Source organism: Brachyhypopomus gauderio, chromosome 2, assembly GCF_052324685.1.
Source record: "Brachyhypopomus gauderio isolate BG-103 chromosome 2, BGAUD_0.2, whole genome shotgun sequence".
NCBI lineage: Eukaryota > Metazoa > Chordata > Actinopteri > Gymnotiformes > Hypopomidae > Brachyhypopomus > Brachyhypopomus gauderio.
This window is the reverse complement of record NC_135212.1, coordinates 23,829,561-23,845,005: the sequence shown is the minus strand read 5'-3', so window position 1 is coordinate 23,845,005 and position 15,445 is coordinate 23,829,561. Positions and strand designations below refer to the sequence as shown.

Here is a 15,445-nt window from a genome sequence, read left to right as displayed (position 1 = left end):
ATTGTGGACTGTGTGATCAAGTTGTCTCCTGTCTCAGGTGAGGATGTCTACATCAGTCTGTATGGAGCATCCAGTGACGTTAATGTAAGGCTGGACAGGAACTCTGTGCTCCTTGAAAAGACATTCATCACCATGGCCAGTGAGCGCACAGTGGCCATCTTGAACAGGAGCGACTCCATAGTGCATTACCAGTGGAAGAGATTTGCCACCCAGGAAGAAGAGGACCAGCACAAGCTAAGGTCTGATTCGTTTGGCTAAAGCAGGGATAGCTTTAGACCTTCGATTTCCAGAGCTGTATCTCTGCACCTCTGCATGCTGCAGTTTGTGTTAATGTGGAGGACTAATTTCGATTGGGGTGCAAATCCCAATTGACAATATGTCAACTTAATTAACTAATTAATTAATGTCAAGTTACAGTTTGACTCACACCCCCACCTCTCGCTCTCTCTGTCTTTCCCTGTAGACGTAAGTGTGACCCTGTCATCTTGTTGCGTTTATACGAAGGAAATACTGATGAATCTGCCATTCACTCTGTCCCGCCTCCCCAGGTTCTGTATGGAGCTAGAGCAGGAGGAGGAGGATGAGATGGAGCAGTTTCTGATCGAGTGTGGAGCAGACCCCACTATGCGTGACCGCCTCTCCCTGCTCTCACGCACCTTCCAGCACCGGCGTAGACAGCTCCGTCAGGAGCAGCTGGTTTTCAGTGACCAGCACATCACTCTAGAGCCTCAGGTCTCTCTCTCCCCCTCACACACACACACACACACACACACACACACACACACACACACACACACACACACACACACACACACGCACACACACACACACACACACACACACACACACATGTTTATCCTAGGAGTTTTACACTGTTGTATGGGTTGTTTTCTTCAAGGTGAGCAGACAAGTGTTATCATGCAATGTCAAACTCCACCACTATTGCACCATTATTTAATGTATAAAATCAGATCCTCTGCAAGAAAAATGTTCAGGAAGATTGCTGTGCTGTCATGATTGTCATCTTCAGAAATACCCAAACAGTAATACCCAGTATCCAATTAAATCTGGATCCCAGCATGTCCATGTATGGTACAACATATGCCCTAACATATGGTGTAAAGCAAACACACAGTATTACACAGCGCAACACAAAATGTACAAAAGTTTACGTGACTTGGAAGCTTTGGCTAATGAGATGAGAGGCTGTGGATGTATGTGCATCGGTACTGAATGGTGTAAATAATTATGAATGGGGAAATTTCCATAACAGAAATCCTATCCTATTCTCTGACTAGAATAGCGTGTGTGCATGTGTGTGCAGTATAAAGTTTGACTTTTGTGTGCAGCAGTGTTAGCCCTTGCCTGTGTTCTCATTCTCCCACTCCTCCTGTGTGGTGGGTGAGGGAGACAGATCTGGCGGTTTCTCCAGAGGATACCAGCCCCGTGCTTGAGCCATGTGTTCCCCCGGCTCTTTCATGCCCGTAACACCCTGGACGCTGTATCAGCCACACTTCTGCTCCACTTCACTCCAGACTCTCAGCGCTTGTTCCTACCGCTGCTGCTGAGACAAAGCTTTGTCTCGTGCTCCCAGGCGAGCTCCAAAGCGCTGAGTCACAGCCTTGGATCAGACTCTTAACCTTGTCTCACCTGCCACTGTGACTGATGGGTAGAGAGAGAGACCCTCCAGAGATCCAGCCACTCTCTCATCCAGTCCTATCACTCTGTTTGAAACACTCATGTCCGGTGAACCTCTGTGGCAAGCTCCACACACCCACGGGCGCTGGAGGCTGGGGGTGGGGAGGTCGGGTTGACTTGAGCACCACTTTGACAGGCATTTTTTCAGCGAGGGAAAGTGAAAGTGGCACAATGAAAATTAATGGCATACCAATATGGCTTCTATTCGGGTTCGAAAACCACTCCCCTCTGCCTGCTGGGAAAGCTGCAAAGCTCCTGCTCTGTTTGATCTCTGCAATGTCATGGCTGACAGTGAGCTACTGGACTACTGTGGACCTTTTTATTATTGGCTTGCTGACCAGTTAACGTTCTGTGTGTGTGTGTGTGTGTGTGTGTGTGTGTGCGCACTCGCTCACAGAACGTGCGCGTGTGAATAAGTCAGCTGCTTTGTGTTATAAATTATGAATACTTATAATTTCCTACACTGGTGTGTTCTTTACACATTGTCATTCAGTGACTGATGACCTAAACTCTCAACAATCACCAAACACTGGGTGTATGTATTTGAAGTCTCTGTATAGGAAACTGCCTTTAGGTGACATAATTATAACTGAAAATAATATGCCAGTAATATTCTATGCTCTTTTGTATTGTGAAAATCTGTCACGGTACATTTTTCTTCACTTGTACATTTATTAATACCTTTGTGTTTACATGGCACCAACAAATCCAATAAACTGAAGAAGCAGCTGTGATATCTGGGCTGCACTTTCTGTCTCTTTCTGATGGAGTGAGGCTGAAAACGACTGTGATCCACTTGACAGGGTCTGTATTGTTTACAGGAAGGTGATATCTGGCCGAGCCGGACAGCCGAAATCAACATCATCTTCAAACCCCAGGAAGCCAGACTCTATCAGCTCACTCTGTACTGTGATGTCACAGGTACCGAACGACCTAACGACTGTGTAGTGATTTGTTTTTGTTAATTACCAAAATGACAAGCTTTTCAGCAATGAAATAACTTCGGACAAAATGTCTTCTCTGTATGTATTGACTGATTAGCTGATATGCATGGGTGTATTAAAGAATTACAGGAGTGCACGTTTGAATTTATTTGTGTCAAGCTAATATTGGTGTTAATAAAGATGGCCTTTCTCATCAGTCTGGTGCTGAACCCGTCCTGCGCTTGACTCTCTCTCCTGCAGGCAGAGAGGCACGGCTTCCACTGCGTATAAAGGCAGAAGGCATAGGGCCCAGGCTGCAGCTCAACTTTCATCTGCTGGATGTTGGAAACGTGTTTGTTGGGTCCAAACACAGCTATGAAGTAATTCATATGAGATAATGAAACCCAATCTTAATGTTGAACTATAATAATTAAAGATACCATTTCACTCGGTTCTTAGCAAATGTCACTATCTGTCAAAAGGGCCTCCTGTCTGTCACCCTGGCCTATAATAAACCAGGTCTCTTAGCACCCAGGCCACCTCCTGGTGACTGGCACACAGCCAAGCATGAGAGGACACTGGTACAGCAATAGAAGAACCCTGACTTTTACCAGTACATTATTAAAAGCTGAAACTCCGGTCAAACTGACTCAACCTGTTGGCAATGATGTACGCATTAGTTTAGCATGAATTCGACAGCTGATTAATAATAAAAAAACCTACTTCAATTATGGTCTCGGTCAGGACAGACTCTTGGCACAGGTCAAAAACCTTTTGGAGTTGAATTATTTAAACTCTTTGTCTTTCCCAGATCAGGGTATTTGACATTGTTTTAATATAATTGTAAAGGAAGCCTTGGACCAAGTGAATTTGATTTGGCCTGAGAGCTCAGTATGTGTAGGATTAGTCTGGATGGGCTGTAACTGATCTGCATATCCATCCACATATAGGGCCAGTCAGCAACACATCACAGAATATACCGAGATTCACACAGCCAATCAATGCTAATCTACTGGACCAAGTGTGGCACTGATTCTTTGTGTCTGTCTGCTCTTACCTATATCCCAGGTGCTCATGAGCAACAAAGGGCTTATAGATGCTTCATACAGGCTGGTGCCTCCCAGTACAGCTATGGGCATGTGCTTTTCCTTTAGTCCTGCTGAAGGCATGGTGCCGCCTGGGGCCTGCCATGCCCTAGAGGTCCACTTCTCCTCCCACACCCTGGGCACCTTCTCTGAGGAGCTTCACTTCACTGTGGAGGGGAACCCCCAGCCTCTTGGGCTCACCTTCAGGTAACTGTTTCACCTCCAGCGAACTGCTTTGCTTAATGCATGCTTGTTTTCTTATGCCCTCTGTATCTCAAGGTGCTGCAGTTGTTTTTGCCATTATGGATGTTTCATGGACCTATTTATCATTGCCTTGGCTGCCCCTACAGTCCTCCATTTCTTTGCCTAATTTTCTGCCATTCGCTATGCAGATTGAATGAATCCGTAAGTGTTGCACCTGAATCTAATGAGTGTGAGGTTTTGGCACCTCTTCCTACATGAGATGGATTAGTACTGAAAACAGCCAAAAGTAAAGACTACAGAGCACTTCTCTCTGTTGTCACCTACGAAACGGATCGATTCTGTTCTTCTTTCCCTCCTAACTTCTCTGTCTTCCTTCTAGGTCTCTCAATTGCTTTATTCCTCAGCAGGTCCTTGATACTTTCATTTAATTACTTGTTTCATGCTGCATGTCCAGTGACCTTCCCATATCCCTGGGCTGTGTTTTAATGGGAAGCTCTGTCCCTTTCTCTGTGGCAGGGGGTGTGTAATGGGCCCGACGTTTCATTTCAGCGTGCCGGAGCTCAACTTCGGCGAGGTGTCCTTCGGTAAACAAATTTGTCTTTTGCACTTCATTAATCATAATGATCAATGCCTTTCCATTCACCAGTAACCCCAGTAGACCTGCCATGTCCTGTTTTCTGCCAATTTCATAGTTTTCTTGATTCTTTTCTCCCTCGTTTCTGTTTGCTCTCTCTCTCTGCATTGACCCCACAGGCTTCCCTTTCACACTAACCTGCTGTCTTAGCAATACCTCACTGGTATCCATGAGCTTTGATCTGCGGATCCCTGGGGACGGGATGGGGGCGGACAGTATAACCACCACAGAGCAGATCTCCCAACTGGACAGGAATGAGTGGACAACGGTGGAGAGGGTATCGGAGAGGCCGCGAGAATTCAGAGTGACACCCACTTCAGGAAGCCTCCGGGCTCAGAGCCAAATGGACGTCAAGGCAGGGCTCTTTGTTTTATACATCTTCCCCACCCTTCACTTTATTCTCCCATCACATATTCAAAACAGATTTGAATTGATTTCACTATGCAAAGTTTAACCTCACTGGACTAGACTGTCTTGCTTGCCCTTTTACAACAACAATGCACTCCAAAAAAAAAAGAGAAAAAAGTAGTCTTTTGTTTGGGAAATTCCATGACAGTGTGGCTCAAAATTTGAATTCCCCTCAGTGCAGGACAGACTTTTAATCTTTTAATCCCTAATCAGCTTAAGACAGCTCAGATGCTTTAAAATGCCTCTTTAATAGAGGAAATGAAAACACAGACGAATGAAGGGATCTCAGAGAGAGCTGACCACGCGGCCTGAGCCTTGTCACATTTCGATTATCTCACTTTCCGTTGCTGGCTATCCGGTTCTGCAAGTACCTGTCTGCCAGAGCTCCTCACCCATCACGGCTGGCAGTCATACTCTTGAAAGGAGTAATCAGCTGGATCTGTCCTTCTGTCTGCGGGCCTCTCTCCGAGTTTCTCATGAAGGTATGCAGGGCGTGGTGGTCTCGCTCATGACAGGCCTCTTGTGCGAGTTCAAATGAGGTCTGCTGATGCGGAGGCCCTTGCCAGCGGCTCCTGAAGGGGCCGTAGGGCCTTGGCGTCGGCTCTTGGCAGCCAGTACAGCCCAGAACAGAAAGCAACAGCTAAGGAGCTCTGCACTTGTAGTGTGCCCAACCTTTGAACACCATGCCGGGTGTCTTTGGTCATTCTTGCACTGTGGTTAGTGCAATAAATGTCCCAGAGGAGAGCAGCTACGCTGTCAGCATAAATGGACATAAGAACCATTATACACAGCCAGCCTTACTGTATATGTAACGTAAATTTTCCATATTAAGGTATCTATACAAAGCTATTAGCTTTAATAATGTTTAAAAAGTACTTTTGAAAGTTTCCTTGGGATGATGCTGATAGTTATAGGAGTAATGTTCAATGTATAATATGTGTGTGTGTATGTCTGTCTGCGTGTGTGTGTGTGTGACCTTTGCAGGTAACCCTGTGCTCCAACACTGTGCAGCAGTACAGTCTTGCTCTTGTGGTAGATGTACATGGAGTGGGGGAGGAGGTCTTGGCGCTTCCAATCAAGGCCAGGTAGGGTTTCCACAGCAGCTGGCAGAGAGCCTGCCTGAATCCCCACTGTGTACATGATGTTTATGCCTTTTCTGGTGTCTTTGTAGATGTGTTGTTCCTGAGGTACACCTGGAGAGCTCTGAGCTTCAGTTCCAGCACTGCTTTCTGGGATACCCCTATCAGCAATCCATCAGGCTGAGCAACCACACAGATCTCCCTGCATGCTATGGCCTTCTAGACCAGGTAAAATTCATGAGAATCCATTATATGTATTAAAGACTCAATAACCCTTAAAGAAATTTTAATGACCGGATTCAGAGTTTAAGGCTAAACATATTCCTCACCAATGTGCAGTCAAACAGATGCCTTACTTTCAGTAATGTCTGTCCCACTGAGATTTATGGTCCATATTGATGTAAGGGTATGTGTGTGTCTGGTGTGTAGGATTATGAGGAGAATCCATCTCTGCTGTACTCCAGCCCTCATCCCAGAGGTGTGATCAAGCCGTGTAGTGCAGAGCAGATCCCTCTGGTTCTCCAGGCCAAGACAGTCGGCCCACAGCACCTCACAGCTCGTATCGCCATTCTGGGCCATCAGCGTCCTCCACTGGTGAGCACCTGTGTGTGACACAGGCAGAGATACATTTGACTGTTTTAAACAGACAGGGAATCAGTACTTAAACATTTATATACATTTAAACATTTTTCCTGTTTAAATGCAAAATTTTGTGCTCAAGATTTTATTCTAGGCCACTTCACATCCTCTGCCATTACATGTCATGATGAAGGAGAGAAGTTATCATGATGTTTGTATCAGGGACTCCTCGCTCCTCCAGTCTCTCTGTGTCCCGCAGGAACTGCACCTGTCCTGCACAGGCCAGGGTCCTTCCACCTCCTTGTCAGCCACCGAGCTGCACTTTGGCACTATCCCAGTGCTTAGCGACATCCCGAGGACGCTGCAGCTGTTCAACAACTCCCCCATTCCGGCCTGCTTCGAGACTCACACGGTGGGTCCAGTCTCCTGTGGTTAGACTCAGAACATAACAGAGTAATATGTGCACCTATACTCTTTAGCTTTAAGTACAGCACGCATGCTAGCTGTAACCACACCCGATTTCCCTCTGCTCATTACACTGCGCTCTTAATTAATTCCCAGTCTAATTGAGTGTATAATTAATTCCCTAATTGGCTGAATGGTTTGTTGGCTTTGTAGTTAATTGGCTGCCAGTCTGATCCTGTTAGCAGGAATTGTAGATTTCATTGGACTTCATTGTTTGCTCCATCATGCCATGTGTAGGCATTATCAGGCCAAAGTATCTTAATGGTCGTCTTTATTTGTTGCTTTGTTGTCTGTTTATCTGCATAACTACGTGGGAAAAATAGTGTCATTTGGTGTTATTGTGGAAGGCTTAGTCTCATCTTCTGGTCTGCTCCCTAATGCCTGTGAATGTTGCTCAAAAATTAAAGTCAGTTTAATTCCCATAGTCACATATCTTAAAGTGACCTAATTTCCGCTCATCTCCATTTTCCCCTTTTCAGAGGTCTTTCAGAAGGGCTTTACGCTCTTTCTGCACTATACACATAACAGGCCTTAGTGAATAGTAATATATTAGTGGCCTTGGTCATGGACTGACATTCATCTTTACATTTGCACCTCTGAACAAACAGTACTCTGACCCTTTCTTCTCCTCTAAGTTGAGGACATGGGTGTTGATAGGCCAAGAGGGTTTACAAAGCATTTTTCAGCTTCAATCGATGGTGAGTTTTCTTGAATTACATTACAGGCACTCAGTAGCATGGTCTTTCAGCCAGGATGAGGCTGCGTGGGGTGCCAGATGAATGCAGAATTTTATAAAAGCAGATTAATTTGCTCTTTATGTATATGTGTCCATCTGTTATGGGGATCTTTCACGCTGCAGCAGTATAAGGTGTTTGGAAAGGGGGCTGTTTACTCCAGAGACTGGCATTTGGTTCCATTTTAAACCTCTCCACTGTGATGAAGTTCAAAGCAATCAATGGTGTTAAACCTTGCTAATGCAAGCCTGATCTGATTATTGAAATTTCAGCCCGCTTGTTCTTCACTTAGATTGGTCTCTCAAGGGGAAGCTGCCCTATTCCCGATCCAGGCCCCCATCGACCATCTCTCTCTTTCTCTGTTCAAATGAAGACTGAGAGAATGCTCTATGACTCCTAAGATGACTCCCTAAAATAATAGCCTTGCTTTCTTCTTCAATGAGTGCCAACTTCGTTGCAGGGAATAGTGGGCCTGCAGTTTTCTGCAGTCCAAGGGCAGTGTCTGCAGCTGTTGGTGCAGGGTACAGGACCTTTATTTTTTGCAGAGTTTTGGCCATAAATTAAAAGCTAAATTGAATAACTTTCTGTAGGAACATTCTTTAGGACAGGGTGTGGGTGGTGTTAGACAGGAGACCAGGACGCAAGCGCTGCTTGTGTGCGTCAACGTCCTCGGATTGCCCTCTGCTTTGGCAGGGGCCTGCTGCCTGTGTGATCATGGATAATGAGTTGAGTAGCTGCTTTGAGGGCAGATTGTGGGAAGCTGGCTGAGCTGGCAGATTTAAGAGAATTGCGAGTGTTGTTGCCAAACAGCTCATTTATAGATAGTCAATCATTTTGGGGTATTAATTTAACATAAATATTGCTATATAATCAATGATGTAATGATATAATTGTTAATGTTATATAATCCTGCCTTTTACAGGTATGTAAAAGGCAGGATTTTTACATCCTATGATGTAAAGTTTTTCTTTTACGTAAATTAACAGTACAAGTGACATAATCTATAGTATGGAGTTTGATTTAGCCAAATAAATCTTAAATTCTGTTTGTGACTTTTTTTTAGTTTACTATGATCACTAAAATAGAATAATGTCATATTGCATATTTATTCCTACACACATCCTTCTATATTATACTGTATATCTCCTTCAAATACCTTCAAATAAGGCTTGGCCTGGAAGTGGAAGTGATTCATAGTGTGTATACTCAGTTTGGCAAACTCTCTTGTGGAAGTTGTGGTGATGGTGAGCACGAGATGGCAAGAACACGGATGCTGGAATCCGAGGCCGTCTTTGTGGTTCCACCCCACTGTACCATGGACCAGGTTCTAGTCACTGGACGGCTTGGCCTGCTTCACACACACACACACACACACACACACACACACACACACACACACACACACACACACACACACACACACACACACACACACACACATGTGCCACCACAGTGCACAGCTAATGTCAGTCCTGGGGAGTTCGCGAAGGAAAGGTTGTGGCTTCAGGTTTTCATCCACGCCATGTGTCTGTATGGTGCCATGTGCCTGAGACGCGGGGGAGCTTGTGCGCTGTGTCCGGCCTGGCGTGAGGCGCTTCCTTCAGAGCCACGCTCGCGTGAGCTGTGGGAGTGGTGCAGGTGGGAACACAACGTACTGTCCCCAAAAAACAGAGCAAGCCCTGCCGAAGAAGATAAATCATACGCCATTAATCAGAGAACCCCGCTCGCATCCCGCTCTCTTCCCGTGGTCGGAAAAGCCCAATTAAAACTTCATTCTAAAGACATCAATCAGCGTGGTGCATTATGGGGACCGATTTTAATCTGCTGTTCAGCGAATAGTTGAAGCTGCCCGTGAGAGGAGTTGGAGAGAGTCAGGACGATGCCGTACACCCATGCTTAGAGAGACAATGATGAGTGAAAGCTGCAGGGGTTTCCTCGCTTGGCAATCTAGCCGAGCTTCTTATTAAAGAAGAAAGGCTTTGGCTTTTTGAGAAAGGGAAAGATTTAGCTCATGAGGTTGTCCTCTGTGTGAATATTTCTGCGTCGGTGCCAGGCTGGCTTCCCACTGCTGATAAAACATGAGCACAATGCTTATTGTCTCTATTAGCCCTGCTACATTCTCCTGAGTCTGATAGATGAGTGTAGATCTCTCAGCCTGCACTTCCCCACCTTTCCGACTCCACCTCCCTCCCCTCATCCTCCCCACTGTTGGAGCTGAAAGCATGCACACGGATCCACAGATTTGCACACACACACACGCGCGCACACACAAACACAGTGCTTCATGGCTGCTCATTAAGTAGATGGCCCTCATTAAACTACAAGGCAGAGATTTGCTTCGTGTGTGGCTTTTGCTTTGGGAGTGTGTTGAAGGGAAATGTTGAAGAAATTGTCACAGTCTGCACATGATATGAGTGATGGCTTTACAGTGAAAACATATGTTTGCATCCATTACGAACAACATTCATTCGTTTATGTTTGGAAAGTAAGCCAATGCAGTTGGAAATGAAATAAATTACAACAGAATTGAAATGCTTTTTTGTGATAGCCCATTCCTTGCATGCATCTTTTTTATATAAGTTGCATGTGCTGAGTGGGACTGAGCAGTGCTGTAGTAGAATGCCAGAAGGTGTTAGAAGGTGTTTGTTGGTTTGCTGGCAGGCTCGGAGCAGGTCTCAGTGGCGTGTGGTGCCTACAGAAGGAGAGGTGCCCCCGCACGGGCAGCTGGAGCTGTGCCTGGTGGCCCACCTGGACGACACACTGCATGTCCAGGACACACTACACCTGGCCATCCAGGGCAGCCCCACCCACACCGTCGCTGTGACCGCCACTGGAAAGGGCACCACCATTGTTACCGATCGGCCGTTCGCCCCCAGCCTTGACCTCGGGACCCACTTTAGGTACACGGCAAAATGCAACTTGAGTTTGTGTGGAAATTGATTGCTTTGTGAGTTGCAGAGAGATCGATGCACATAGTCTCAATCCTTTCTAAAAGTCAGCCAATCCAGGTGTTTTAAGCTCCGAAAGGACACGCCTCCTCATGTTTGCCCCGCAGCTCAGGGCCCTGCCGGTACCACTTCAGAATAAGCAACAGGGGCCGGCGCCTGCATCAGCTTTACTGGACTACGGAGGGGTTTCCCCAGTTCCGTCGCAGGGGCCAGCTACCAGCCAGACCCTCCAAGGAAGGCAAGAGCCTGCTGGTGTCCCCACCTCTGGATGCCCCCGTCTTCCTGCTGACGCCTATGCGGCTGGAGCTCGCACCTGGGCAGTCAGCCCACATGCTCCTCGAGGGCTCGTGTGATGTACCCAAGGTGGAGCTAAAATCTCTTATTTTGCTAATGTAACATGCCATATAACTGAATTGTACTTAATATGTCTACATGGTGGTAACTTACTGGCTGGGTATAACATTGCAGCAATAGTGGCTTTCGAGTAAGTATGTATTAATTAGTTGAAGATCCTTCACTGGGGCTTCTGTATTAATTAAAAAAACTGACACCTCGGCGCCACCTGCTTTTATTACACTTCAGTATACTATTTAATTGCAGGCTTGCGTACAGAATGCTTTAGGAGCTTTAGGAACATACACTTTGTTTATCAAGCTGACGGTGTGCATGCATATCACATTCACATTATGGAAAATAATGGATCATAATCTTAACTGTTCCAAGCCGCACAGAGCAAGTGCTGCACTTCTCTGCTGCACACAGCAGTACAGGCAGCTGAAGGTTGAACAGCACACAGATAAAGGCTTGAATCCCCCCTTAATCTTTCCTTACTGGAGCCATGCCGAGCAACGTATAAACCTCTCTGGGGGCATCGCTGCCCTGAACCCCCATTGATTACCTGGGGCGCGGGAGTGGAGGGGAGGTGAGGAGCGGAGATAAGCTCCGGCCGCACCAGCCTACGCCACGACTTCACTGCTCGGAGCAGCGTGGGCCTGGGAGTGCTTCAGCACACTAGAGCTCATGGCTGACACAGCATCGCTGCATTTCAGAGCAGTGCTGTCAAGCCTGCTTAAAGATCGTTTTAAGATAAGAGATGAGACTATGAAAAAGGGGCATATCTGACTTGAGGCTGGGAATATGAAAGGTGTGTGGGTGTGTGTGTTTGTGTGTTTGTGTGTGTGTGTGTGTGTGTGTTTGTGTATGTGTGTGTTTGTGTGTAGGTAGTAAGAGAGAAGCTAGTATGCCATGCCATTGTGGGTCACCAGAGAGGGAAGGATCGCATAATGACGGTGGATGTCACATGCCAGTTCATCGCCCCAGTCTTGGACATATCGTCCCAGCAGCTCAACTTCTATGTGGAAAAGGTGTGTATGTGTTGCCTCTATCTGTACACGTGTTCATCTTTTCCGACTGAATTCCTTGACAACTTTGTCCTCCAGCACAACATAAGGTTTAGCTACTTATTTTACATTGGTATTTCATAATGTCATCAGTGCACAATTTGCAGCAGAACTTGGTATTATGCAGGAGCTTCTACATCGGATGTCATTTCTGTCATGTGTCGAGAGAATTGTGCCACAGATCAGCGATGAAAGATTTTGTTCATCAAATGTTCATGTGAATGTTGGTAGGGCTGCTTCATACACCCGGGAGGTGTCGGGCTGTTCCATGTGCTGGGAGGGTGGCAATTATCTCTTCTCTCACAAAGACATTTTCTCCACACTGGCTTGTTTACTTCTTTGATTCTCCAAACAAACGGTGCCCATTACCGGATGTAGTGCATCCTGCCCAGTTCTCGTCTACAAAGCTCCTGCAAAAAATGTTTAGGTATCAGACGATAGATATATCAGTCAGTTCACTGTTGAAAGATTCATTCACAAGGCTTCATTCACAGGGCAGAATTATTGTCTAATAAACTGGAAACAGATGCCAGATCCAAATACTGGCACTGTAGAATGGCATCATTATTTTGTCTAGATGAAAGAGTTTTCTTCCTTTCACTTTCAGGTTAAATTAGTGGATCAAACTTGCTGTGCAGAAGCTGCAGCTCGTTTGGTGAAATAATGATATGTTTTAGGACAGCAGTCTTGAAGTGTGCTGCAGCACCAGTGCTCGTAGTACACGCCGTACGTCTCTGCTCCTCCTGCGTCCCAACAAAGCTGAAGAATAAGCACTTCCAGCGCAGGGAGAACCATCATCTTAATGAAACTGATTTTCTGTCTGCACTAGATCACTTTTATTATCTCTCTCTTACACACACACACACACACACACACACACACACACACACACACACACACACACACACACACACACACACACACACACACACACACACACACATGCGCACACACACAGGAACACGCACACATGTGCACACAAACTGTTCTTTCCTCAATCTGGGCTTTTGCCATACTGATTTTCATAGATCTCCATTATCTTCTGACAGCTGCTTTAATGGTACCTTGCCAGTTCATCTTCAGAACTAAAATGCTAATTTGGCACAGTGGCATTCTTTTATCTGATTTGGACCCATTTGTGTGCATGTTGACAGCCTGTACTTCTAGATTTACAGCAGCTCATTTCGGGGCTTGCAGGACTAAAAGCAATTAAAGACATGAGAAGAGGAGGAAGAAGGAGAAAAAAAACTCAGCAATTGAGATTGACGTCTTGATTTTTAGAAATGCGCACTGACCTTACAGAAATGACAGTGGTCTGTAAAATATTACTACAGCCATCCATCCATGGGTCGCAAAGTATTGGAAAAATCATGTATATGTATATATGGGGCATCCTGTTGTATGACATGATTATCCGCAAAAAAAAATGTTGTACAAGGACGCCCCGTATAAACATCTATTTATTTCTTGCCCGGTCTTGGTACGCACTTCAGTTGCCTTCAGATTGTTTGTGATTGTTGAGTTCAATGCACTCTCTCCGTCTCTCTGTTCTCCAGGTTCCAGGTGAATCCCCTGGGCCTCAGTACCAGCGTCTGCATCTCAAGAGTGTCTGCACCCTGGCCCTCTCCCTGGAGCTCACCGTGGCAGAGCCCTTTGGACTCTGTGAATGCACTGGAGATGACCTCTTCACCATCTCAAAGGTGCACTCAAAGACTCCTTGAGAGGGCTGTGGGGTTCTTAATGTTACCATGAATATAAACTTGAAAAGCCTTTTGCCTCCTGAGTAGCTCCTTAGGCTTAAATGTTCTTTAGAACTTACTGGGGAAAAAAGACACATCAACATAACAATAGGTCGCTATATACGTTTTAAAATTCGTTCTATTTCACTGTATTTCATCAGTGCACCCATGAATATAACAAGCAATTGCACCGAAATAATTATATCACTTCAAAGTTTCTGTGTTCAGATGATCCATTTTGCCAGGTAGAACCAATTATTAGTGATTTATTAAGGAAACTCCATCTAAAACCAGTGAGGCTACATCTAACACCAGTAAGGTTTAGACTACAGTAAGGTTCTCAGCATACTATAAGACTTGGACACTATACTGTTTAGTGTTCTTCCTCTGTTCTTCCATTATGTGACCTCACTTGTGTCAGAGCAGGGTAACTACAATGGTATCGATACTCATGGTCTTAGGACACTGACAGAGACACACAGAGAAGATTTTATGGTTTTATCTAAAGCTTTTTTTTCTTTCTGCAGTCACAGCTCACTTGTGTAGACCTATTTTATAAGCAGATGATTTATAAATCACCTGAATGCCACTGTCAATAAATGTGCAGTTTAATCTCATTTAATCTATCTTTCTATTGAGAACCCATGTTCTAGGGTAACTGAACCATTAGTCAGTGTTGCTCACATGCGCTGGTGTGTCTAGTGTCTGGTGCTGGGCACGGGTGCCGAGACGGAGGTGTGGGTGCGCTTCGACCCCTCCTTCCGGCCAGAGCCGGTGAGCCGCGTGGCCGAGGGTGCGCTGGAGATCCGCTATAGTGGGCACCCCCAGCGGGACAGCGTGGCCCTGCGAGGGGAGGTGCACTTCCCCAACCTGCACTTTTCCAGCAAGACAGTGGACTTCGGCTGCGTGCTGAACTGCACCGAGGCCCAGCGACAGCTCACCATGACCAACTGCAGCCCTCTTCCCGTGTCCTACCGCTGGGCCTTCCTGCTGGACCAGCAGCACTACGCCATCAGGTAGTGGCATTAGAGCCGTTTGAAGAGTAGGTTTGATCAAGAACAGGCTATTATGATATCATACATTCATGGTTAATAATGTCATTTCTAATAGATGTCAATATACGATATATGAAGCTCAAATCTGCCCTCAATATGGTTTCAATCAAAATAATAAAAAAAGTATTAAACATCACTAATGAACTTGGTAGAGATATTGCTTTGCATTTTTTTCATGCTTGAGCCATTATTTTAAAGTAGGGCATGTTGCTAGAAGTTTCCTTTCCTTTTAATTTTACAAAAACTTGAAGGACAAGTTCACCCAAGAAATGCTACCACTGCTAATAGTGATTGAAACCTAGTACATCTTGCCAGACAGCAGTATGCAAATGAGTTAATGGTCACTGGCCCATGTACGTTTTCATCCACGGTTAGGCTCATTAGCATTTCTGAAGTATTGCATTTGTTTGACCTTACACTCATATACCTTATAGATCTGGCAGCGGTTGCCCTAACTCCCAAGAGATGCAGTCATCAGAAAAGGAGTTAACTGA

The 15,445-nt window shown here is 45.6% G+C and overlaps 1 protein-coding gene across 9 annotated transcripts in view; it reads left to right on the top strand.

The window, feature by feature from the left end:
• The window catches only part of hydin (HYDIN axonemal central pair apparatus protein), a 63,692-nt gene that overhangs the window by 16,354 nt on the left and 31,893 nt on the right, over positions 1-15,445 (top strand). For 8 of the 9 annotated variants that reach the window (XM_076992060.1, XM_076992076.1, XM_076992069.1 and 5 more), the window contains 16 exons: positions 38-239; positions 549-732; positions 2,520-2,619; positions 2,883-3,001; positions 3,690-3,913; positions 4,427-4,494; positions 4,664-4,899; positions 5,937-6,037; positions 6,124-6,259; positions 6,461-6,625; positions 6,870-7,022; positions 10,471-10,709; positions 10,865-11,120; positions 11,978-12,121; positions 13,714-13,857; positions 14,599-14,912. In XM_076992060.1, coding sequence (XP_076848175.1) covers positions 38-239; positions 549-732; positions 2,520-2,619; positions 2,883-3,001; positions 3,690-3,913; positions 4,427-4,494; positions 4,664-4,899; positions 5,937-6,037; positions 6,124-6,259; positions 6,461-6,625; positions 6,870-7,022; positions 10,471-10,709; positions 10,865-11,120; positions 11,978-12,121; positions 13,714-13,857; positions 14,599-14,912 — 2,785 coding nt within the window. Of the gene's footprint in view, positions 1-37; positions 240-548; positions 733-2,519; positions 2,620-2,882; positions 3,002-3,689; positions 3,914-4,426; positions 4,495-4,663; positions 4,900-5,352; positions 5,435-5,936; positions 6,038-6,123; positions 6,260-6,460; positions 6,626-6,869; positions 7,023-10,470; positions 10,710-10,864; positions 11,121-11,977; positions 12,122-13,713; positions 13,858-14,598; positions 14,913-15,445 lie in introns of those variants that run through there. The other variant, XM_076992084.1, reaches the window with a different exon arrangement.